The sequence below is a fragment of the Thunnus maccoyii genome, chromosome 16, assembly GCF_910596095.1.
Source record: "Thunnus maccoyii chromosome 16, fThuMac1.1, whole genome shotgun sequence".
NCBI lineage: Eukaryota > Metazoa > Chordata > Actinopteri > Scombriformes > Scombridae > Thunnus > Thunnus maccoyii.
In genome coordinates, this window is record NC_056548.1 from 4173873 (window position 1) to 4201154 (window position 27282).

Here is a 27282-nt window from a genome sequence, read left to right on the forward strand (position 1 = left end):
GGAGAAAAAGAAGTTAAATCCTGCTACTACAGTTTGTTTACGTAGCCTCCTGAGCCATTGGAAGTCAGCCATGAGCTAACCAATCACAACAGAATGGGCTCATCAGGAGGGGGGCCTTAAAGAGACAGTAGCTTAAACAGCCTGTATAAGGCATGAAGGGCCAGTATAAGAAAAATAAAGAGTTTTTAACTGTAAATCATGCAAAGCTACTCTAGTGGAATCCCACTATAAAAATATAGAGCTGGAAATGAGCATAATAGGTCCCCTTTAACTTTACTTTAACTCATTGAACTTTTGGGGGGGCTTGTTTTTTGTAACAGGAGTTCATGTCTCTGAGCTCTTCTCATTCACATTCCCTCATACATTCCCTCTTATAGCTGGCACAGAGACACTGAGGACCCTACTCCAAACCCAGGGTAAAGGGGTTCAGTGAATGTGCAGCTGAAGGTGTGGAGGTGGATCAGTGTGTCATGGAAGACACCATAGAAGGACAGAGTGCCAGCAGGCCAGTCCAGGTACACTGCTACTCTGTCAAAGGCAGAGGACCGAGATGGGTGTATGACATTTTTTCTGTTATTGTGCCAGACAGAGTAACCACCACCACAGCAACAAAGACTCCAGGACTTGTCATTCCCTCCAAACCTGCAGTCAGCGCTGTTTCCTCTCCTTCTGATTCCCTTGTAAGTCACTGCAATATCAACCAGTCCTTCCCACTCGACCTCCCAGTAACAGCGGCCACTAAGACCTTTTTGGCACAGCACTTGACAGCAGTCAAATCTCTCCTTGTGATCAGCATATGGTTGCTCCTCATCAATCTTTTTCAAAATTCTTTCCCCAGAGAGCAAGAGGTTTCTGTGTGATGTGTTTATGTCTGGCGTTAGCTCACAGGCATCTGATGGAGAGATGAGTACACAGAAGAGCAGCAGTTTATAAATCATTAAATTATTTGTCAACAGATTGATCATTTATTTTCAATTTCAATTTTAATGATGACATGAGATGCCAGTGTTTATTCTTACAATACATATTTCTGATTTGAGATCAAATTTCCTGCTTAAGAGTTGAATGTGTGTCATACTGTGTTCATAAATAAAAATGAAAACACACTTACACTTCCTCAGACCTGGTTTCAGCCATTGGACTCCACAATTGTCCACACTGAAAGGAGAAAGATTAGGCGTTGGGGTAATGTCTTTAAATTGCTTGTCCACATACTATTACCTTGTACTGTATACTGTATTTGGTATTTTATTTGCATTATCATGCACTGATGTCTTACATCAGTGCATGAAACATTACATTACATACATACAGTACCAGTCAAAAGTTTGGACATACCTGCTTTTTCAAGGGTTTTTCTTTATTTCTACTATTTTCTGCATTGTAAAAAAAATACTGAAGACATCAAAACTATAAAACAACACATATGGAATCATTTAGTAAGAAAAACAAACAAACCAAAATATCTTTCATATTTTAGATTCCGCAAAGTAGCCTTTAGCTTCAATGACAGCTTTGCACACTGTTGGCATTCTATCGACCAGCTTCATGAGGTTGTCACCTGGGACGGTTTTCTTGAAGGAGTACAGTATGCTAAGCACTTGTTGGCTGCTTTTCCTTCACGCTGCAGTCCAACTCATCCCAAATCATCTCAGTTGGGTTAAGGTCAGGTGATTGTGGAGGCCAGGTCATGTGATGCAGCACTCTGTCACTCTCCTTGGCCAGATAGCCCTTACACAGCCTGGAGGTGTGTTGTGGGTCATTGTCCAGTTAAAAATCAAATGATGGCCCCACTAAGTGCAAACCAGATGGGATGGTGTGTCACTGCAGGATGTTGTGGTAGCCATACTGTTTGAGTGTGCCTTGAATTCTGAATAAATCACCAACAGTGTCACCAGCAAAGCCTCCATTCACCATCTCACCTCCTCCTCCATGCTTCACGGTGGAAACCACACATGCAGATACCATCTATTCACCTTCTCTGAATCTCACAAGGACACAGCATTTGGAACCAAAACTCTCAAATTTTGACTCATCAGAACAAAGAACAGATTTCCCCTCGTCTAATGTCCATTACTGGTGTTTCTTGGCCCATGCAATTCTCCTCGTTATTGGTCTCCCTCAGCAGTGGTTTCTTTGCAGCAACTGGACCACGAAGGCCTGATTCATGCAGTCTCATCGGAACAGTTGATGTTGAGATGTGTCTGCTACTTGAACTCTGGGAAGCATTAATGTGGGCTCTAATCTGAGGTGCCGTTAATTGGTGATTTCTGAGGCTGGTAACTCTAATGAATTTCTCCTCTGCAGCAGTGGTAACTCTTGGACTTCCTTTCCTGAGGCGCTCCTCATGAGAGCCAGTTTCATTATAGTGTTTGATGGTTTTTGTGACTGCAAGAAGAAACTTTCAGTCCTGGAAATTTTCTGGATCGATTGACATTCATGTCTTAAAGTTATGATGGACCTTTGTTTCTCTTTACTTAGTTGAATGGTTCTTGCCATAATATGGATTACTACTGTATTCGAATACAACACTACCTCAGCAAAACAGATGGTTTCAGATGCATTAAGAACACAAGAGATTCCTCTGATTAACTTTTGACAAGGTGCACCTGTTAATTGAAAACCATTCCAGGTGAATACCTAATGAAGCTGGTTAAGATATTGCCAATAGTGTGCAAATCTGTCATCAAGGCAAACAGTAGCTTCTTTGAGGAATCTAAAATATGACATATAACATATTTTAGTTTGTTTATTCCATATGTGTTATTTCATAGTTTTGATATCTTCAGTATTGTTCTACAATGTAGAAAATAGTAAAAATAATGAAAAATCGTTGAATCAGTAGGTGTGTTGAAACTTTTGACTGGTACTATACAACAACATCCATATTAAGACGCAACTTGCATCCAACATCAACTCTTCCTTTTTATCTTAATTACAGAACTACTAAACACATCAACATCAAACACAGGGTTAGAAACAACACAGTCTAACCTCTCCAATGATATGTGTCACCTCTATCCGTCAAAGTATCATTAAGTAACCATGCTCAGAAACTTAATTTCAAGACCTTGCCTGTAGTCATCAGCCTGAGGTTCCAGTCACACCATAAAAGTGCAGACTGAAATTTCTTTGCATGCCACACAGATCAAATTACCAGTACTGACATCATTAGTCAGTACCAAAAACCTTGCCCCTTGGGGCATAGGGGGAACTGTCAATGTCATAGGATAAAAAAATACTTATTTTTATCTAATTTTTTCATTTTAGCAACTCTGTTCAAATTGTATGTTAAAGTATTTTCTTTGCCAAATTCACTTACTCCATACTATCTGTTGTTGCAATGACAATGAATTTTCCTGACCATCGCAACAGTTTGAGAGCCATGTACATGGAACCATTATACAAGGAACGAAACACTTGGACAGAGAAGTATAATTCAGCCACACAGATTGCAACTGCAGCTCTTATGCCTCTATCAGAAATTGACTGCACCTGACAGCAAGCCTCTACATACCTGAGAGTTTCCAGTCTCCAGTGTTGATTCTTTTGACCAGCAGTGAGCATCAACAGTCCTGATACTCCTGGATGATTGTAGCTCAGGTCCAGTTCTCTCAGGTGAGAGGGGTTGGAGTTTAGAGCTGAGACCAGAGAAGAACAGCCATCCTCTGTGATCAGACAGCCTGACAACCTATAAAACACATACACACAATACAAACACACCTTACTTAATCTGAGCATACTATTCTGCAGTTAATGCAGTTAAAATCTAGGGGAAACAGTGACAGACTCCAATTTGAATAGATGAATTAATTATCAATTCTGTATTTTTATTTAGTCCACTTTCAGATGTCCTGAATCAATTTGTGACAGAATCTTTAAACTTCTTTCTGGTATTTTCAATTTCAACAGCACAGACAGAAAAATGACTGCCACTCTCTTTCTCAACATGTAGCCTATATGTGTTGAGACAAAGTCACGAATGAAATGCATATTTAAAAGTTCATTTTAAGTCAACTGTCAATAAAACAGGCATTTCTATACATTCACAAGTGAATTTCACACTTCAGAGATGTGAACCAGTCACCAGTTGTTTACAACAACAACAACTAAGCATTTTGAACTCATTACCACTCTGATTCACACCTCTGACTGGTTTCTTCTCCATAGCAACTGCAGCCAAGGCTTGTAGAATTTATAGCTGTCCACCAAAATCAGGGACAAAATGTGATTTTTCAGAAACAAAGTTGAAATAATTATAACTGGTGGTCATAATTAAATCATATATGACCATTACGTTATCTGAGAGAGTCCTAAGTTTCTGTGTTCAGTAACATTAAGGAGATCGACTGAGGAATGAGTAAAAAACACTTTCGGAATTAGCGGACCCTCCCACTTTGCAACTCGCACTGTTTCAATTATGTCTTGCATTCTCTTCTTCTTCAGTGGTTTAATGGTTTCAATTAGTGCCAACAACTGTTTATCTTTATGATTCCAACTCTTTATATTTACAAAACAGCAGTGGATGGCAATAAGGATCAATTTGCTTTTTCTTTTGCAGATCAAATTTCATTGAAATCTGTGCTACATTTGGATGGAAACCTGGTTATTATAATTACATATAACATTTAAACATAATATGTATGAAACTTTATGTTATATCATCCACAAATAATAATTCAAAACTCTAATGCTAAGCACACATTACATGATTTTCAAAATCATCAGATTGCTGTTTACACTACACAACGTTCTGTCTTGTAATCGTAAATCTTGAAGTCATTTGGTTTACACACTACATGACTGATCGCCGATGGTCACAATATGAGATCTTTCACCAGGAGGAATCCCTGACGCATCTGTCTGGTCTCCAAACTACGTTTTGTCAAGAAAACACGCAAGAAGTGACACAGGAAATATTTCCCCTCACCCCGTGTCTTGCACTCTCATTGGCTTTAGCTCATTGCCATCCTCACTGCCAGTCACAACACCTTTCATAATACATTTTGACTCCTCCACAGGTCCAGATATTTATCCTGCTTGACATCTTTCTAGCATCTGCCATTCATCAGCGAGTCCATCAAATCCCGTCTTTGAACTGTTCACACATAGTGATCAAGTGCCGAGCGAACGCCGATTTGCCTCTGATCTGGGGCATTTGCCAACAATCTCTAAAAACTGTTATCGAGTGGAAAATCAGGGCTACAATCGTTCAGTGTGAACTCAGCATTACTTGAAGATCCACATTAGCTGTATGAGAATTAACAGGATCTTTTTACCTGTCCAACACACTGATGAATGCTTACCCAAGAGACTCCAGTTTACAGTGTGGACTCTCAAGTCCAGCTGACAGCAGTTTTACTCCTAAATCCTGCAGGTCATTATTACTCAGATCCAGTTTCCTCAGACTACAAGACTGAGTGCTCAGAATGGATGAGAACTCTTGACAACAGTTCCCTCTGAGGTAGGTCTGATCCAACCTGATAAGATGGAGACATTTTGTATTTTAGGTGTTAAGGTTTCAAGAGTAACTTTCTCTGGACAAAGAGGGGTCTACTGTTTATCTGCTGCAAAGAGATTCTAAAAGATACTTACAGAAATACAACTTCAGATTATCAGGGCATCACATAGATAAAGATGACATTTTGTAAAAAGCTGGAATATGAAGGCTTTCTTCAATGTAATTTGATCAATGTAAACATTTAAGACAAAACACGAAGGGAACAGGCAATACCATTGTTGCAGAACACTGTTATACAAAAGCATCATAAACCGCTCTAACCTGAGATTCTCCAGTTTACAGTGTGGACTTCTCAGTCCATCAGAGAGCAGCTTCACGTCAGAATCATGCATGTGGTTGTTACTCAGATCCAACTTCCTCAGACTGGAGGACTGGGAGCTGAGAACTGCAGCCAGAGCTTTATAGCTTCCCTCTGAAAGTGTGCAGCCTGTCAATCTGAGGAAGCAATAGATATAGAATAGATAGATAGATTAGACAGACAGACAGATTAGATAGATTAAACCGACCGACAGAACGACAGACAGAACGACAGACCGACAGATAGATAGATAGCAATAACATATAACAACAAATGACAAACAAATGACAATAAATTAAAAGGCAGAATTGCAGGTCTGCATATCAAGACACTAGGTATTGAATATTCACAGTACATGCAATATATTAATCAAAAACAGAATAGTAATAGTAGAGAAAAAGAGTAATACGATGCACAAGACAAAGTGGCAATGAATAATAAATATACTGTATACAATACAAGTCTGATGAAAAACAATATTTACAGATGTAGTGCAATGGTGTGTAATGCAATGGTGTGTCATACAGAGGTGAGCTGATGTGCAGTGTTATAGTGAGCAGTAAGAATGATATCCTGTATAGTTCTTTATGACAGGAGAGCTGAATGAGTCTGTTGGAAAATGAGCTCCTCAGTCTCTGTAGGGTGTCATGGAGGGGGTGGGCTGAATTGCTCATGATGGAGAGCAGTTTGTTCAGTGACCTCCTGTTCCTCACTGACTCAAACATCTCCAAACATGATTCTCACAATGCCACCGGGAAACCAGTCTGAAATCGTTGAGGCCAGATGGGATGGCTTTCTTAGGTAGTGGTACTAAACAAGATGTTTTCCTATCACCAGTATCTTTCCCTGCATCAGACTCAGGTTGAAGATGTGATGCAGGATACCAGACAGCTGGGTAGCACAGGACTTTAAGACCCTGGGACTGATATGAACAGGGCCTGCAGCCTTGCCTTGGTGAACACTCTCCAGCTGTCTCTTAACTTGGCCAATCATCACAGTCATGCGGGTGGGGGTGTGGTTATCACTGTGGAGAGTGCAGTTGGGCAGATGTGGTCAGGGGTGCTCAGCAATGGGGGATGGGGGAAAAACAGAGTTTGAATTGGTGTCTGAGGCACTGTTTACACCTGGTATTAACATCCATCTCGGGTGATCCGATCACAAGTGGACAGCTCTAAATACAGGTGTAGACGCATTGAGGATGGATTGAGATCCGATCACTCAGACCACATTGGGAGGTGGTCTGGGCCACATGTGGCCACATTCTTTTAGTAATGTAATCGCAATGCATCCTTGACCACATTGAAGGACCGCCTACTCACTGACGTCTATTTTCTGACAGACTAGGGAGGGAATTGCATTGCTGCCTCCTGGTCCAAAGCTGTGTTCAACTTGTTTGATAACAGGATAAACAAATTATTTTGTTTTTCATGTGAATTAAAAAATGTAATTGTTCTGACACCAGTCCGTGTTTATTGTAAATCAGTGACACCTTCAGGCAGGTTGAGGTACTGTGCTTTCAAGGTTATTTCAAAGATGCTGTATCCTCCATGTTGTTTTTTAGTTTACACAGCACAGCCAAGCAGCACACATGCAGGCTCTGTGCAGCCCCAAAGAGTTTTTCATTTGATCCTTGGAGTAGATCTGTCTGTGAGCACAGTTACCTACCTTTGTAATTTAGTCATGTGCTTCAGAAACACTGTTAAGAGGATTTGTTGTTGTTTATGAGAAGAGTTAACTAGCTGCTGAGTTAATAATCTAAACTAATCTCTAGCATAGGCTACATTTTAAGTTAACACATTAATGCAAATTTATGTTGGTTGGTCTGTGTAAGTTGTATAGGCTAACTGTTACCTCATTTGGAAGCTTGTGAAGAAGAAAATTGTTATAATATTGTTGCACATATTTCATTGCAACTGTGTGACGTATTATGTATTCTTGTGTTTGTGATTGCAGTTTTACAATCTCAAGCTTCAGTAAATCACACTCAACATGAAGTACAGCCTACTGAGTCTTGTGTTAGCTATCTGTCTACCTATGCAGTATGACGCATCTGCGAGGGCAGAATAGTAATCCACCTCCCATTTTTTCCTGTTTTTCCAGTTCCCCTAACTGGTTTCCCTCTTCAAATCGACAATTAGAATAGTAATTAAACCAAAAAGAAACTAACTTATTTTTTGCTTGTATGTAAAAATATATCAGAAGCAAAACGTTGCTGGATAGTTTCTTCTGTCCTGTCAAGTTAACTACAGTTTTTAATTTTGCTGTGCTGCTCGACATAATGGAATTCAGAATTTATCAGGAGGGTGACTGCTTTACTCCAAACAGTATGAACAGCATGTAACAGCTGACCCATTGGATGTGTAGCAGAAAACAGAACATTATTAACATTAGATCCTGACCGATCCTTTCGCTTTCGGCGTGTTGGAGGTTTGAATAATCAGTGAGGTTATGCTGCTGTGTCTCGTGCGTAAATCCGCACAGCTTTTTTCTCTCTCTCTCTCTCTCTCTCTCTCTCACAAGTGGTCACTCAGGACGCATGTTAATGCCAGGTGTAAACAGACGTAATTAAAGCTGTCCACTTGTGATTGGATCACCTGAGACGCATGTTAATATTAGGTATAAACAGGGCCTGAGAGGGTGTAAAGACTGGTCCAGTGTGGGAAGGCCCAGCAAGGGGGCCTGTGCTGAATATGTTAAAAAACAAGTGGGAACTCATGGGTGGGGCCAGTGGGAGAAACACTATTCTGCATATACAGTGGCCTGCACAACACAGAAGCAAACCCAGAAGCTAGAAACTATTTTTGGTGTATGCACCAGGCAAGCAATTCTTATTAGACTGAATGGGCGCCATTTTCAGTCTGATATCCTGCTCTTATAATACATTTATGGTATAGTGCCATCACCGTTATCATGTGTCTAGACAGACATGACAGACAGACAGGTTGACAGAGGATGTCACCAAGAACTTCAGCTTACATGGAAATGAGAGCTTGACAATATAACTCAGTCTAAAATCACATCTTCCTGTAAATGTGCTCAGTGAAACGTAAATATCAATTTTATACCTGGTTAGTTACCAGGGTAGGGACATATTAATTTGAATGTAGTTGTAGTTACAACTGTGCAAAGCCGCCACTGTGAGAGTGCAATTTGACTGAGCCAATTATAAACAGATTTGCTGTACTGAATGATTGGTATGGAGAAAATATCTTAAATCAATGAAGAAAAAATTGTCACTTAGACTAACCTGAGAGTTTCCAGTCGACAATCTGCATGCTCCAGTGCTTTCGAGAGCTGCTGCACTCCTGAATCCTGCAGATTGTTGTAACCTAGATCCAGCTCTCTCAAACTAGATGACTGGGAGGTTAGAACTGAGGCCAGAGCATCACAACTTCGCCATGACAGTTTACAGCTACTCATTCTGAATAAAAAAGGAAAAAAAAAACAGTTAGTTTTTCTTTTTTCCCCATCCATCCAATAATCCATTGATTTTCTAACCTACTTTCTAACACCTGTTAAAAGTCACTGATTGACTGCTTCACACATTGGGCAATAGGCAGGGTATGCCTTGAACAAGTCGCCCATTTATCACAAGTCTAAAGGTCTGGTTATTACAATTCCATCCTGAAAATATTGTTTCCCATTTACTTCAATTGAAGTCCATCCAATGTGCAAATATAGGCATACATTTCCTGTTTCAGTGCAATCACCAGCCAGCTCCGGCAGATTTTCAGGTCAGAGTTCACCTTTGTTCAACTTTGACAGGGTAGATGTGCTAATTTGGCCAATAAAAACATTGCTGCACTGTTGGAAATTGAATTATTATTCCAGTGTATTCACCATTTAAGTAAATCATCACATTACCAGATTACTAACTGTAACGTCACTCTTATAGACTGTTTACAGTTTGTGATCACTTTTTACCCGCATCTAAACCATGACATTAAGACCTTTATAGGGCCGAGAACGGGGAAATTCTGTTGATTCCAGACGTAATGTGAATGTACCTTAACACATACAGTAGACAACCATTCAGACCTGCAAGCAATTTAAATTCGCCAATTCACCTAACTTACGTGTGGACTATGGGAGGACACAAGACACTAAAGGAAACTCATGCAGGTACGGGAAGGACATGCCAAATCCTGGAAGATTTAAACTCTGGACCTTCTTCCTGTGAGGTGACATGGCTAATCACTGCCATGCTTTTTTCATTATTATGTCTAAAATACTATAGAAATAACAAATATATTCAATTAGTCCAAGTATCTATAAACGTACACAGATTTTGTGGAGGCTTTCACCACTGGCAGCAGCCTCAGCAGACCCAGCTCTGAAGCAGAGTATTTCTTCAGGTCAAACACATCCAGATCGTTTCCTGATGACAGTATGATGAAGACTAGAGCTGACCACTGAGCAGGAGAGAGTTTTTCTGCGGTGAGACTTCCTGAGCTCAAGTACTGCTGGATATCCAGCTCTAGTGAGTGATCATTCAGCTCATTCAGACAGTAGAACAGATTGATTTTTCTCTCTGCAGAGGATTCCTCCCCAGTCTTCTTCTTGATGTACTCAATTGTTTCCTGATTGGTCCGTGATCCTCCTTCTGATCCTGTCACCAGGCCTTGTAGGAGTGCCTGATTGGTCTGCAGTGACAGACCCAGAAGGAAGCGGAGGAACAAGTCCAGGTGTCCATTTGGACTCTGTAAGGCCTTGTTCACTGCAATTTGGTGGAGGCATTTTAGGTCAGATTTTTCATGTACTGCATTAGACCTTTGACAGTCGGTTTGTTCTTCTGACAACAGATTGACTCCAGAGTTGATGAATGTCAGATGGACATGAAGAGCAGCCAGAAACTCCTGAACGCTCAGATGGATGAAGCAGAACACCTTGTCCTGGTACAGCCCTCTCTCCTCTTTAAAGACCTGTGTGAAAACTCCTGAGTACACTGAAGCTGCTCTGATATTGATGCCACACTCTGTCAGGTCTGATTCATAGAAGATCAGGTTGCCTTTCTGCAGCTGCTCAAACGCCAGTTTTCCCAGAGACATGATCATCTTCTTGTTCTTTTTGTTCCAGACTGGATCTGTCTCAGCTCTTCTATAATACTTGACATTCTTCAGTTTGGACTGAACCACAAGGAAGTGGATGTACATCTCAGTCAGGGTCTTGGGCAGCTGTCCTCCCTCTCTGCTCTTCAAAACATCCTCCAGAACTGTAGCAGTGATCCAGCAGAATACTGGGATGTGGCACATGATGTGGAGGCTTAGTGATGTCTTGATGTGGGAGATGATTCTGCTGGCCTGCTCCTCATCTCTGAATCGCTTCCTGAAGTACTCCTCCTTCTGCGGGTCACTGAACCCTCTCACCTCTGTCACCATGTCGACAAACTTAGGAGGGATCTGATTGGCTGCTGCAGGTCGTGTGGTTATCCAGAGGCGAGCAGAGGGAAGCAGTTTCCCCCTGATGAGGTTTGTCAGCAGCACATCCACTGAGGTGGACTCTGTAACATCAGTAAGGATCTCATTGTTGCGGAAGTCCAGAGGAAGTCGGCACTCATCCAGACCGTCAAAGATGAACACAACTTGGAACTCTTTAAAGCTGCAGATAGCTTCTTCTTTGGTCTCATTGAAGAATTGATGAACAAGGTCCACCAAGCTGTACTTTTTCTCTTTCAGCAAATTCAGCTCTCTGAAAGTGAATGGAAATGTGAACTGTATCTTGTGGTTAGCTTTGCCTTCAGCCCAGTCGAGAGCGAACTTCTGTGTTAAGACTGTTTTCCCAATGCCAGCCACTCCCTTGGTCAAAAGGGTTCGTACAGGTTGATCTCTTTCAGGTGTCTGGGTAAAGATTTCTTGACATTTGATTGTTGACTCAGGTCTTTCTGTCTTCCTGGACACTGCTTCAATCTGTCTGACCTCATGTTCATCATTGACCTCTCCTGTCCCTCCCTTTGTGATGTAGAGCTCTGTGTAGATTTGATTTAGAAGAGTTGGATTTCCTGCCTTAGCAATCCCCTCAAACACACACTGAAACTTCTTCTTCAGATTAGATTTGAGTTTACGTTGGCACATGACAGCAGGCATTCCTGATTGACAAAACAACAAACAGGATAAATGATGATGATGTTAGTAGGAAACAAAGAGAGGAATTTTGTTTTCTAGAATCAATATGAGTTTATGAGTAAATATTAGTAACAAAAACACTGTGGAGGAGATATGTAAATCTCAGCTGTTCAGTTTTGGTTTATGAGGTACAAATCCATGCACAGGTGGAGTGGTTAGATGTAGATGAGATCAGGTAAATATTTAAATGAAGCTTTGGTGAAAGTTCAATAAGGAAGATTTCTACCTTCACATTCTGCACATTCTGTCTTTATTCATTAGTGGGTGAATGGTGCTGTTTCCTCCTGTTCTATTTTGTCTGTCACTTCTGTATTCTCATGCTTTCAAAATCCCTTCATTCTCAATTGCTGCGTCACTGTACCTGATCAATGATATTTCTACCCACGTTCCTCACGCCAATCAGACTCTTGATATCATTCTTTAAATATTGTTGCAATTCTGCCATTCTGTCTTTCAGACCTATATTACACAGCACACCTCCTCCTATCACCACCATGACCTCCGTGATTATCAGGAAGACTTGTCCAAAAGTATCCATCAACCACCTGCTGGCTCCACTCCACCACCACCTGTGTCTAGACTCTGCAGGGATCCTGTCCTATCTCTTATCTTCATAAGGGCCTACACTTTATGAAGATGCTTCACATCAATGGAGTCTTAACACCAAAACCTTTCTTTGTGTCTTACCGCAATAAATATTGTTACTCACTTTCAATTGAGCTCTCTTCATTGAACTGAAGTTGATACACTATATATCTTCACTCACAGTATAATAACACACATTACATTTGTGACACAGAGAGTCCTGGTGTTGGATTGGTTCTCAGTATCAGCAGATATCCTGAGTTGAGGTATTTTAATAGAAATTGAGAGAAAAAGCCAGATCTGTGCATCCTCAACACAACGCAGCATCACTACGTTGAAATAACTGATTATCACATAACCTGACTGTTTTTACGTTAAACAGAAAAAAGAATCACAAAGATCATAAGGTGATCCTGTACAGTTCCCATCAAGTAAACTTTATATGCAACTGTATACACTGAAGCCTAACATTTTGTTTTAGCAAGCAAACCTTTAGCATTGCAAAGCAGTTTTGAGATCTGGTACAAATCAATTGAAACCAAAACAGTCAAGTAATAGAAAGTAAGACAAACAAAAGTTCTGGAGGTCAAATACAAAAATAAGTGAAATCATAACTATTTTCATTTCAAACCAAAAACCATCACAATTAGTTTTTCCATTTGCTTGCAGTTCCTACATGTTTGGTTGCACTCCCACAAGCTTCCCTCTCAGTGCAAAAGTTTTTGTTTGGCATGTTTGCGCGGTACGTGGTGTAAGTAATGTGTCTCTATTGGCCAGTCAACCTTGGAGTGACAGTGTGAGGAGCTAAGACTTTAGCTGGATGCCCATGACGTTTCCAGGACAGTCAAATTGCTGGAGACAACCATGGATGGAAACAGCAGATAATAAATACAAATAGTCTTTTGGTCTCAAATGATATGTATCAGATATCACAACAATTTTTTGTTTGCTAGTGAATATTTTTTCAGTGCAATTAGATATTTTTTGATTGCAATCCAAAAGGTTTGCTCTCACATATTTTATGACTGCTCTTTAAAGACACGAAATTACCCCCATAGTTGAAGAGATGGCTTATATTTGATGACAAGTCAAATATAACTTGTAAGTTTATTATCTATTCATGGGTTATATTTATGCGGTTTATTATCATTTTTGAAAATGTAAGGAATTGGTATGCAGCTCTGGTATGAAGTGATTTGAACCCTGAGCGATTTGGACCTGTACAGTTTAACCCATGTTCAGGACTTCCTTAACCAGTGTCCACATTTATAACAGTTTAGAAATTCAGTCATATCCTATTTCCTCTTTCCTTCATGTTAAAAGTATTAAAATCCTCTTACTGCTCTGCAGAATGTCAGCCATCTCCTCCTGCTTCAGTCTCTTCAAGAAGTGCAGTGTGATCTTCAGAAATGACTCTGTGCTGCTCCTCCTCTGCTCTTCATCTTCAATGTCCATTACTTCCTCATCCTTGCTCTGCATCTCTGAAGATTCTGCATAATCTGGAGTCAGAGCTAACCGGAACATCTTCAGCTCATTCTTCACAAAAGTGACAATGCTCTCCTCAAGCAGCTGGAACACAGTAACCCATGAATTCAATATAATACTAAACTCAAAGAAAAATTCCATCTTGCACAGATTAAAGACCTACTGGTCTGAAATGTTCAGTACTACTATTAATGTAATCAAATTTTTTACACACACAAGAAAAAAGTATTGTTGCACGTTTACAAACCATAAATACAGAGTCCAGGTCTATTTGATCCAGCAGAGCAGACTGACAATGGGGAACTTCAGTTCTGTGAAGGAATTTATTAGATCCTATTATGTCTTGACTTACACACAAATACATGCATTTAATACATGCTAAAATGAGGCTTCAGCAGTCTGAGTTACTTAAATCAGGTTGGTATCATCTAAAGTTACAGTCTGTTTAATACAAAATTCCCTCATTTGAGAGGATGCAACTCAGTGAGCATGATATCCAATATTGTATCCAGTGATCTACTGAAAGGAAACAAACCATATTGCTTTCATAATCAATATTAATCCTCACCTCTGATCATCAGAAAAGCTTCCTTCTTTGAATGCCATAAGGATATCCTTTGACTGATCAGTTTTCATGGACACACAGCTGGGTACAGGAGAGGCTTCTCTTGTCAACTTTTTCCTGAAAGAAACACAGGAAATCACTTACACTGCACATGGTAGATGCTGAGATTGATGCTAATTTTATAACACTTTCTTTACATATTTGCTTTTATATGTTCATCATTTTGTTTTCATTTCAGATTGTGTGTATGAAGAACTTTTTGGAGAATAAAAATGTGTGCTGAAAAAAACATTCTCTAGACAAGTATCATTTAAAGAATGAGTGCAGTAAGATATTATGTTAGTAAAACCTTACTTCTTTTTATGTGAGGAGTGTCTCTCTCTAAAATTAATGAGACGACCCTTTGACTGATCACTCTTCATGGACACCAAGCTGGGTACAGGAGAAGCTTCTCTTGTCAACTTTTTCCTGAAAGAAACACAGGAAATCACTTACACTGCACATAGTAGATGCTGAGATTGATGCTAATTTTATAACACTTTCTTTACATATTTGCTTTTATATGTTCATCATTTTGTTTTCATTTCAGATTGTGTGTATGAAGAACTTTTTGGAGAATAAAAATGTGTGCTGAAAAAAACATTCTCTAGACAAGTATCATTTAAAGAATGAGTGCAGTAAGATATTATGTTAGTAAAACCTTACTTCTTTTTATGTGAGGAGTGTCTCTCTCTAAAATTAATGAGACGACCCTTTGACTGATCACTCTTCATGGACACCAAGCTGGGTACAGGAGAAGCTTCTCTTGTCAACTTTTTCCTGAAAGAAACACAGGAAATCACTTGCACTGCACATGGTAGATGCTGAGATTGATGCTAATTTTATTACACTTCTTTTTCATATGTGCTTTTATATGTTCATCATTTTGTTTTCATTTCAGATTGTGTGTGTGAAGAACATTTTGGAAAATAAAAATGTGTGCTAAAAAAAACCTTCTCTAGACCAGTATCACTTAATGCATGAATGCAGTAAGATTTTATGTTAGTAAAAGCTTACTTCTTTTTATGTGAGGAGTGTCGTTCTTTAAAATTAAGGGGGTGACCCTTTGACCTGTCACTCTTCATGGACACCAAGCTGGGTACAGGAGAAGCTTCTCTTGTCAACTTTTTCCTGAAAGAAACACAGGAAATCATTTAAACTGCACAATGTAGGTGCTGAGATTGAAGTTCACACTCAAGATCTACTGATAGTGGATCAACAATGTTAAAACAGTGCTTCACAAATTTAGCATTACACTCCTAAAACACTGTTGGACTCATGAAGGAAGTTTTTTTAAAAGGATCAAAATCAATGCACCAGAGATTTCGTCTTTTTTTATTCCAGACATTTTTCTTCCTTGTGTAAACCTGTTGCCTACATTAACCAGGATGCAACTTGACCGCTGACAGTTCTGGCCAAGATTCCAGTGTGTTATGCTAGTAGCGGCTAATACAGCCTGGAGCTGTTAGCCTCCAGCAAGGATGAGGAATGGGCTACAGAGGTCTGGTAACCTCACTTCTTTCTAACTCCACACCCTCACATTTTTTCATTTTCAAAATTGTAGTCTTCAGCCCGAAATGACGCTGACTAAAGTGACATCACTTGAGGCTATTTATCAGAGTTCACACAGCTCCCTTTGGAGACACAATAGACTTTATACTACTTTTTCCACATGTACAGTATGTGAAACACCAGGAAAAACACTTTAAATATAGGTACTATTTTTTTCAAGTCTGTATCAATACAATACTGATGTGCCAGTATGTACATGGAAATGAGTCTGGATCGCTGTAACAATTCCTCCTCTCCACACTGGCCTTGAAGCTGTTCTCTGGGAACAAGACTACACTGTAAGAAATGGGGGACCAAATCCACAGCCCTTATTCTGTGAAAATATGCACTCCAGAGTTCAGCTGAGGCTAAAATGAGGCTTCAGCAGTCTGAGTTACTTAAATCAGGTTGGTATCATCTAAAGTTACAGTCTGTTTAATACAAAATTCCCTCATTGCAGAGGATGCAACTCGGTGAGCATGATATCCAATATTGTACCCAGTGATCCACTGAAAGGAAACAACCCATTTTTCTTTCATAATCAATATTAATCCTCACCTCTGATCAACAGAAAAGCTTCTATCTTTGAATGCCAAAGGGTAATCCTTTGACTGATCACTCTTCATGGACACTAAGCTGAGTACAGGAGAAGCTTCTCTTTTCAACTTTTTCCTGAAAGAAACACAGGAAATCACTTGCACTGCACATGGTAGATGCTGAGATTGATGCTAATTTTATAACACTTGTTTTTCATATTTGCTTTTATATGTTCATCATTTTGTTTTCATTTCAGATTGTGTGTGTGACTGCATGTGTGTGAAGAACATTTTGGAAAATAAAAACATGTGCTGAAAAAAAACCTTCCCTAGACAAGTATCACTCAAAGCATGAATGCAGTAAGATTTTATGTTAGTAAAAGCTTACTTCTTTTTATGTGAGGAGTGTCTCTCTCTAAAATTAAGGGGGTGACCCCTTGACCTGTCACTCTTCATGGACACCAAGCTGGGTACAGGAGAGGCTTCTCTTTTCAACTTTTTCCTGAAAGAAACATAGGAAATCATTTAAACTGCACAATGTAGGTGCTGAGATTGAAGTTCAAACTCAAGATCTACTGATAGTGGATCAACACTGTTAAAACAGTGCTTCACAAATTTAGCATTACACTCCTAAAACACTGTTGGACTCATGAAGGAAGTTTTTTTTTTCTTAAAAAAGGATCAAGATCAATGCACCAGAGATTTTATCTATTTCATTCCAGAGATTCTTTTTCCTTGTGTAAATCTGTTGCCTACATTACCCAGAATGCAACTTGACCGCTCGCTGACAGTTCTGGACAAGATTTCAATGTGTTATGCTCATGGATGTATGGCTGGATAGGGCTGGATAGGGCGCCGCCACTCAGCCTTGCAGCCAATTTTTGCTGGTGGTCACTAGCGGTATTGCAATGAAAAATCCACCTGCGGCCCAAAAAGCATTTTCCCCATAGACCACCATTGTAAAAGAGACGTCTGTAAAACCGTTGACAGGACACCTTGAACTTCAAACAAGGTCAATTATGAATCTTTCCTTTATGAACTTTTGATCCATGTACGTTTTATTTTTGTAAAACTGTTGTAGGGGAATGAGCAGGCAATTCAGAGCCAGGTCACTACGACCCAGGTCATCATGACTTGTACTGATGCCAAACGTGTCAGCCCACCAAACAAACAGGAGACATCTGGAATATTGAGAAAGGGGCAAAGTACTCCACACACACACACAGAGTGCAGAGACAAAATTAAGAAATGTCCCCATAGTGCAGAGACACCTACTCACATTTGGTCAAAGTTTAAGATAAGTGAAATTGAGAAAAGTTCCCCCTTTGGGATAGCTAGAGTCTGGTAAACAAGATGAAACCTGTCCACAGATACACACACACAGCCTGTCTTCAGTATAAAAAGGCATGTCACGTTCTGTAACGTTGGAAGATATCTCTGACTACGTTGGTAGTAGGGCCGCTGTGAATAAAGAGATCCCCCATCTGACACCTGTGTCTCGACCATCTGATTCCTCTATGATCCATCTCTTTCTGCCACAACACTTTCCTCGAGCCGAGAAAAGCGATTTAAAAATCTGTGACGTCACCACAATGTATCACCACAGTCTATGGGCCGAGCGGGAACTCGTGGGCAGGACCAGCGGGGGAATCACTATTGTGCATACTCAGTGGGCCACACAACGTGGAAGCAAACCCAGAAGCTAGAAACCTCTTTTGGCATATGAGCAAATCTTTTAGGACTGAATGGGCACAATTTTTAGTCCGGTATCCAGCTCTTATAATACATCCATGGTCATGCTAGTAGCGGCTAATGTAGCCTGGAGCTGTTGGCCTCCATGAGAGATGAGGAGCGGGCTACAGAGGTCTGGTAACCTCACTTCTTTCTAACTCCACACCCCCAAATTTTTCTTTTTCAAAATTGTTGTCTTCAGCCCTGAAATGACGCTGACTAAAGTGACATCACTTGAGGCTATTTATCAGATTTCACCACCAGGATGTGCCAGTTTTTTCATGGAAATGGGTCTGGATCGCTGTAACAATTCCTCCTCTCCACACTGACCTTGAACCTATTCTCTGGGAGCGAAACTACACTGTAACAGGCCTCAGCAGTCTGAGTTACTTAAATCAGGTTGGTATCATCTAAAGTTACAGTCTGTTTAATACAAAATTCCCTCATTGCAGAGGATACAACTCAGGGGGCATGATATCCTGTATTGTACCCAGTGAATCTACTGAAAGGAAACAAACCATTTTGCTTACATAATCAATGTTAATCCTCACCTCTGATCATCAGAAAAGCTTCGATCTTTGAATACCAAAGGGATATCAATTGACTGATCACTCTTCATGGACACATAGCTGGGTACAGGAGAGGCTTCTCTTTTCAACTTTTTCCTAAAAGAAACACAGGAAATCACTTACACCGCATATGGTAGATGCTAAGATTGAAGTTCACACTCAAGATCAGATAAAAACCCAAATAGAGCGGATCGATCAGTGTAGTCCTTTCTGCTCTGTCAATGCTGAAACTGATAATCAAACTGGATGCCCATGCTGTGTTTGAAGCATCTGGTGCTGACAGTCAATAGCCATGTGGGATAACCTGTATTTTATGTGTAATGATGATAGCCCCACAGGTGGTGCAGGTCTTTTATTATTCCTTCTCATATGTCTTAAGAAAACATAATGTTTCAAACCGGAATTTTGCAGGAATACAAAAATCAATTAAAATCATGAATTGACCCCAAGCTTGAAAAAAAAAAAAAAAAAAGGCCATATCGCCCAGCTCTACTTTACATGACAAAGAAAATTTCGTTCACCTCCATGAATGGAGTGGTGGCAAAAATCTCAACCTGGACAAACAAAACCAAAACTACATGCTATCGACTAGATGCCACTAGAGATTTTTTCTTTTTGTAATTTTCCTCTGTTAATGGCATACTGAATTATGAAAACATGCTTTCATAACCCGAGTAAATGCACTGAGGAACAGTAGTTTGTTGTCTACACTGCAGCACAACATCAGTAGTTTCAGTCTTCCATCAGTGTGCACTAAATGTCTGCTCTTTAAGGGAAATGTGTTCATTAAATGTCTGATCAATGCGAACATTATAAAAATAACATAATGTTCAGTTACTCTGTCTCTAAAGAATGCTTGTTTTTACATAATTCTTGGATGCATATTGACCAGTCACTCTTCATGGGCATACTGTGTAGAAGAAAGACTGATCTTTGCTGCTGCATTCAAAAATAATGAATTGGTATTTTTTTTTAGTTAGTAATAACTTTTATTATTAAAAAGAAGAGAAAAGGTATATGGGGGAACATGAGAAATGCTCCTTTTATGCCATCATGAAACCAAAAAAATATGGCACTTCTGCAATTATACATTTCTCCCTTTTGGTTTCTGACTTTTGTCTTTGAGGAGAACACACGACAAGTGATTTACAGAGCAGATATGTATGCTTTAGTAGACAGAAAATATGAAACTCAATTTCAGATGGACTTAAACACAACACACAATGAGTTATATGAATATGTATGGTAAAGTGATTTCACTGCTAAGCTCTGATATGGGGAACAGTCAGAAACAGAGATCCCCATCTCACCTCTGAGCTTTAGTCTGGCTGTCATGCAGAGTTTTTTCAGAAGGAAGGGCATCTTCCTCTGTCTCCTCACCCTGACTCTTCATCGCTGTACACCTGTAAACAGACACATTCAACATGGCGAGAGAGCTGTTCATGTCTTCTGTAGGTAGAAATTTGAACCACTCCAGTTCAGTATAGTCAGATCATTTTGAAGAGTTTTGATGATACAGATTTGTTTGAACATGTAAAACAAACAATCTTATCTGCACTGAACTATGGTGACATTATTTATATATGCATGCTCCACCATCTAAACTTCACTCTTGTACAAGAGTGTTGGCTGCCCACCTTTTAAAACCCTTTTAGAAAAAACAGCCCATATATTTTACCTCCTGCAGTTCAGTTAAATTCTAGAAATTCAAATCTGCTACATTTGTATCCATCCCATAATAATCTGGACTGCTCTAAATGCAAGGATCCCCAACATTGCCAAGTAAATGTGGTCTTCAATACTCTGAATTGAATATTAGGCCAACAGAAGAACATTTACTCAAATTATATTATATTTCTTTAGGGAATAGCAAAGTATGATAAACAACATGGACATATATTATTACCTTATGGTCCTTTATCTGATCTTCCTGGTCACTCTGCTCTCCTTTCCTCCTCTTTTCTTCTTAACTTCTCTCACTTTCTCAACTGCACTGATTTAATGTCATCCACTGAAAGAAGAAATACAAAACAAAAAAGTATTAAGATTTCTGATCATTAACTTAAGATGCAAAAAAGATTGAATGCATATCTTATTCTCTTACATCTGCTACTGGCACCTCTGCTCTCCTTTACTCCTTTGTTCATCACTCCTTTCTTCTAAACACATTTTTTTCAAGTTTTCACATCTCATTTCTTATTCTCTCCCTCATTCTTTTCCTCACTTTCTATTTCACTTCTCCCTTTCTTCTCTCTTCCTCACTCCTTAAATCCTGACTTCCATTTCCATTTCTGTCCTCTTCTCACCGATTCTCCACTCCTCTCGGCTCCTCGCAATGGTCTGTATTCCTGTGGATGTGTTTCAACATGTACTGCTTTTATCTTGAAATATATGTACTTGTACTTTGAAATATTCTTTCAATCAGTCATTCAACCTTTATCTATACAGGGTGGTCCAATGAGAGCAGAATCACTCTGCACTTGTATGGGTTTTTTTCTCCATTTTTCTCCTCTCTTCTTCTCTTAACGTCTGCTTTTTACTCTCTACTGCGCCACAGGTTTTCTCCTGTCCTTTCCTCTTCGCTCTCTCACTCATTTCCCCTCATTTCCCCTCCTGGCTCATCCATAAGGTAGTTAGCTAGCTAGCTTGCCAGCTAGCTAGCTAGCTAACTACAAGCGCAGATGTGGCACAACTGAATGAAACACGACAAACCTAACCTCCCATGACAATGTCACTTTTGCTCAATTGATTTGCTGGTGCAGTCAGAGAGACTGACACAAAGTAAAAGACACAAAGTTGAAGTTATTTTAAAAACCCTAAAAGATTCAGTGCTTTTGAGAAAGTATAAATCTTCCAGTTAACTTGGTTTTTTATCCTCTATTGTTGCATTCAAATGCCTTTACTACTGATTAATTCGTGTTCTTATCCTTTTACCACTGTATGCCCATCTATAATTTGCATTTTTAAACTTTAATGGTTGTCTAAATATTTGTTTATTTCTTTGTGACACTTTTGGTTTCATTGTCCTGTGCAAACAGGACGACCCATACAAGTGCAGAGTGATTCTGCTCTCATTGGACCACCCTGTACAGATAAAGGTTGAATGACTGATTGAAAGAATATTTCAAAGTACAAGTACAAATATTTCAAGATAAAAGCAGTACATGTTGAAACACATCCACAGGAATGCAGGCCATTGCATTTTTTTATGCTGTGCTGTTTTCAATCTGAATTGTCAGCAAGTACATTAATAAGGCCTTGGCACTGGAACACCTGAATGGGATGTTGCCAAGTTACACACACAGATTAGCCAAAATGTCTCCTAAGAAAAAGGTTTGTTCTCCTGTGGCCTTTACTGCTCCTCACTGATCTCCTGTTGCTGATGTTTTGCTCACCTGCCATATTTACTTGGATTTGTTCATAAAGACTGTCTGCTGGATATCAACTGTAAACCAGCCTCACCTACAAGTAACAAGCATAAAAACCATACATGTTCTGCCAGTAAGGAACCTACTTCAGTGTTTGAACAAGTTTCATGACGTCATACATACAATTCCAGATTCCAAAAAAGTTGGGACGTTGTGTAAAACATAAATAAAATAGAATGTGATAATTTGCTTTTTTTGACATATATTCAATTGAAAACAGTACAAAGGCCATATATTTAATGTTTTACCTTATCAACCTTATAGATTTTTGTAAATATATGTTTATTCTGAATTTCATGTCAACAACACCTTTCAAAAAAGTTGGGACAGGGGCAACAAAAGACTGGGAAAGTTGTAGAATGCTCAAAAACACCTGAGGGATGTACTCTGAATCAATCTCAACATACCCAGGCTTTCTCTGAGTGAGCTGGCTTGACAAACCCTAAACTCGCACTCAGAGATAAGTGGTATCACGGCAGTGGTTATCAACTTTCTTCTATTAACCCAGGCTTTCTGCTTCAGGGTCTGTGCACTTTCCTGTAAAAAGGGGCATTTGGTGCATCACTACTTCCTACTTCCTCCTACTTCAATCAGGAGGAGCAGGTCATTATAATGGAGAACTATGAAGAATATAAATACATTATCACAGCAAAAGGCAACATTGTTGCTGTGTAGTGTCAAATTGATGGATGACAGTTGAAGAAAACACCAGATCAATAACTGCTTTTTGATGATAAAAAAATCAGGAGTCAGAGGTCCAAGCAGCAAAGTGTTCTTTAATGCCGGCAATAAAGGAGAGCAAATTAGCGCATACAAGATGAACCAGGTCGCTCTGAAGGTTTTCTCCTTCAGGGTGTAGTTTTTATACCCTTGGGTTGGCATAGGTCACACCTATTGTCCATCCTCTTTATCTTTGGCCAATTACGCCATTATATTTTATCTTCGTCACTCGTTGTTGGTCAAATCTCTTCAAGACAGGTTTTGAGCTGTTGTGGATATGTACTGGCATATTCAATTCTATCTGGTTATGTCCATTTTTTTATTTAAGGGATCATTTTACACCATTATTGCCAAGTTGTCTTCTGGCCTTTATTTTTTTACAAGTTATTCTAGTCACTTTACACCCTTATTTCTTGATCTTCTCCAGAGTGTATTTTTAAAAAAGGTGAAGACTTTAATGCAGACCCAAGCAAAGTGACATGTAATACAAACACACTCAAATTTCTCCAGTGTATGATTATGATTCTTTTACCGTGCTTCTATACGTATATCATGATTAAATGTGATTCATGAGATTACAAATACATCATCAATAAGATTCTAACACACTAGCATTTATTGCTTATAAAATTTATGAAATCAATCTGCATAGCTTAATATTGTCTTTAAGCACACCAATGACACTTAATGAAAATACACCACAGCTGCAAATGAGGCGAGAGAGGAATGCTGGCATAAAATTGCTGATAGTATAAATTCGTAAGTTAATATATTTATTTTGCCACTCAATACCTCCCACATTCAGAGCTCTTAAACTTGATGCAGCAGATTTAAATATTATCCTCAAGAGGTGCATTTAGGTCTGACTCTGTCCCATAATGAAGGATAAGTGGAAAGTTTTTGGCCAAATCAAAGTGAGATTAATTTTATAGATTGAATATTGTCTGTGATAAATACCAAGAGACTAATCAGTTGTTGATTTTTCTTTTGTTCAAAGTATTATTTTCATTACTTTTTAGTTTTTATTAGTTTTTTTTAAATACAGCTTGATGTATTTTGACCAAATCCCATCCCACAAGTATCCCTAACCTATTGCACCATTACAAATTTACAATATGACATATAAAACAATGGTAAGTATGATGAAAGAACAATCAATTTTCTAATTGGTGTTCTAATAGCTGCAGTATCAGCAGTGTTAAATGGAACGTACAGCAAATTAGCACTTTTTATAGCCAGTTTAAACCGAAACTCGTAACATAACCTGCTCCGGACCAGGTTAAGTTGGCAGCATAAGTTACCATGGTGATCTAGCCAGGTTAAAAGAGACATTGAGAACCCTGGCTTTAGGCTCCACATACCTCGATAACCCACTAATCTCGCTTCATTGTACACCCCTCTGTTTGGAAGATTCCACAGGTAAACAGGTTAATTGGTAACAGGTATCATGATTGGGTATAAAAGGAGCATCCCTGAAAGGCTCAGTCTTTCACAAGCAAGGATGGGGTGAGGTTCATCACTTTTTGAAAAACTGTGTGGGCAAATAGTCCAACGGTTTAAGAACAACATTTGTCAGTGCACAATTGCAAGGAATGTTGGGATTTCACCATCTACAGTCCATAATATCATTAAAAGATTCAGAGAATATGGAGAAATCTCTGCACATAAGGGGCAAGGACGAAAACCAACACTGAATGCCCGTTACCTTCGATCCCTCAGGCGGCACTGCATTAAAGCCTGAAATCATTCTGTAATGGATATTACTATCGGGCTCGGGAACACTTTGGAAAACCGTTGTCAGTTAACACAGTTCGTCGCTGCATCTACAGATGCAAGCTGAGACTCTACCATGCAAAGCAAAAGCCGTATAGCTCATCTGAGATGGACTGATGCAAAGTGAAAAAGTGTGCTGTGGTCTGACAAGACAACATTTCAAATTGTTTTTGGAAATCATGGACGTCGTGTCCTCCGGGCTAAAGAAGAAAAAGACCATCCAGATTGTTATCAGAGCAAAGTTCAAAAGCCAGCATCTGTGATGATATGGAGGTGTGATAGTGCTCATGGCATAGGTAACTTGCACATCTGTGAAGGCACCTGCATTCTTCGTGTGTTACAACAGTGTGGCTTCGTAGTAAAAGAGTGTGGGTACTAGACTGGCCTGCCTGCAGTCCAGACCTGTCTCCCATTGAAAATGTGTGGCACATTATGAAGCGCAAAATACAAAGAAAACCTGGACTGCTGAGCAACTGAAGTCACATATCAAGCAAGAATGGGAAAAAATGTCACTTTCAAAAACTTCAATAATTAGTGTTCTCAGTTCCCCAACATTTACTGAGTGTTGTTAAAAGAAAATGTGATGTAACACAGTGGTAAACAGGCCCCTGTCCCAACTTTTTTGGAACGTGTTACAGGCATCAAATTCAGAATGGGTGTATATTTCATAGCCGACAGCATGGGTGGGTACTGGGGGCAATGCCTGTCCAATTGGGCTTTTGTGCCCCCCTAAAATTCAGACTGACAGCTTGCCCACCCTATCAGATTCATGAAAACTTCCTCTCTTACTGTACTTGACTGACGTTAGGCTACACGCGCTGTCACAAGCGGTTTCGTGTTGCTAGGAGCTAGATGAAAGTTGGAAACTTTGTTACCTAGGATACATGCTGTTGAAGTCACATCTGCATTAAGTCAGACACTTTATAAATTAATCTGTGGATGAAATATTGAAAATTACAGAATTAAGTGATTAGCTGGTAGTATATTTGTAGGTTACAACTTCTTTGCTGCTTTTCTCAGGGACCTATTTTCACATTTTATTCACTTAATTATTAATAACAATCAATAATAATAATAATAATAATACGAATATATAAATGAATAAATAAATACAAAAATATATGTAACATTTATATATTTAATGTCTCATTTAATTTGTGATTTATTTATAGTGACAATTAGGCATTAAATTACATAATTATTTATTTATTTATTTATTTAAGCGCTAAATTATATAATTATTTAGTTATTTATATATTTCGTTTCGGCCGTTAAAATCCTCCATATAAATAATCATCAGTTGCTGATTAAATGCCGATTAATATTTTTATCACATTATTCTCCATCTATCGGCTGTTTGTCTGTAAACCAACGTTATCTTGTTGGTTTGTCTTTCCCAAGTTCAGATTTTGTTAAGTGTAAAAACTAACACAACAAAATATGACTCCCCCTCAGTCTCTCCCCTGTTGCCACTAGTGACAAATAGGATTCAGATATGTCAGCAAAGAGATTTTATTTGTGTCGCAATTTGAATTGTTCAATATTGCCTAAGAGGGGACTTGAATTTCGTTTAGTGAAACGAAATCTCTCATAAAATATCTCCCTCCCGATTTACTATTCTTCCATTATTCATTCATCCTGCAGTAAACTGAAGATAATAAGACTGCTTTAGGTAAACATATTTAAACAGATGTGTAGCGCGCAGACATCGCGAGTGGCTCGTAGCTTGAAGTGAGTGCGCGTTCACGTGGAGGGCAGTTGGAAAAATCTACAACACCCTTTGAACACGAACACAGGTTAGGCTATTAAAACTAACACAGGACATCCACTAACATGTTGAGACGTTGAAAATGATAATGATACACTGAGGATGCGTTTCAAATGACTTGTCAAAGTGTAAAACACCTTTGAGGTGGAAGACAATCCTGTGGGAATCCAGTCAAGCGCTTATCAGGAAGTGATGAGAAACTCGGGAGACTTTAGGCTACTCCCATTCTGTCACAAATATAAATGGTTCTCTCTCGGGAGAAAATAAAAAAATAAAAATGCATGAAGACGAAAATAAACAGGAACCCAAATTGTACTTTGATATTTGGTTCAAAGTCCATTGTGGTTACTTACCAAATAAAATCACACAAGTAAACTCTCAGCCGCTGCCAAGAAAGCTGCTGTTTTGGTGAACTCTCCTGAAATGCAGGAAAGTCCCCAATCAGTCTCTCTGCATTGTAGCCTATACATTGGTAACGTCACTTGCAAAATACACATGTAAAACGTAAGCCTATGTTGTCCATGGATGCATACATCCATGATGTTATCACCTTAAGGCCATAAAGTCATAAGTCATAAAGTGCTTCACATA

The 27282-nt window shown here is 39.2% G+C and overlaps 1 protein-coding gene across 3 annotated transcripts; it reads right to left on the bottom strand.

The window, feature by feature from the left end:
- Positions 1-201: 201 nt before the first annotated feature.
- LOC121881542 (NACHT, LRR and PYD domains-containing protein 3-like) lies at positions 202-26911 on the bottom strand. 3 transcript variants are annotated; one of them, XM_042389390.1, is made up of 18 exons: positions 26829-26911; positions 20909-21013; positions 20313-20405; positions 18985-19098; positions 17091-17204; positions 15633-15746; positions 15282-15395; positions 14931-15044; positions 14580-14693; positions 14259-14322; positions 13867-14095; positions 10101-11904; positions 9067-9240; positions 5783-5956; positions 5307-5480; positions 3518-3691; positions 1112-1158; positions 202-892 (listed from the first exon to the last, which is right to left on the bottom strand). In XM_042389390.1, the coding sequence occupies exons 3-18, from the start codon at positions 20393-20395 to the stop codon at positions 372-374; spliced, it is 4128 nt and encodes a 1375-aa protein (XP_042245324.1). In that variant the 5' UTR covers positions 20396-20405; positions 20909-21013; positions 26829-26911; the 3' UTR covers positions 202-371. The 3 variants fall into 3 exon arrangements, with proteins under 3 accessions (XP_042245324.1, XP_042245325.1, XP_042245326.1); XM_042389391.1 differs by lacking the exon at positions 15633-15746; XM_042389392.1 differs by lacking the exons at positions 14931-15044; positions 15282-15395; positions 15633-15746.
- Between the last annotated feature and the right edge of the window lie 371 nt (positions 26912-27282).

Bases quoted from the DNA above. Each gene is read 5' to 3' on its own strand.
- LOC121881542 (XM_042389390.1), bottom strand. From the start codon at position 20,395: ATGAAGAGTCAGGGTGAGGAGACAGAGGAAGATGCCCTTCCTTCTGAA. The intron at 11,905-13,866 runs GTAAGAGGATTT...TTTGTCAATCAG, and splicing joins GGCTGACATTCTGCAGAGCA to GAATGCCTGCTGTCATGTGC. The intron at 3,692-5,306 runs GTAAGCATTCAT...TGTGTTTTATAG, and splicing joins TGTAAACTGGAGTCTCTTGG to GTTGTCAGGCTGTCTGATCA.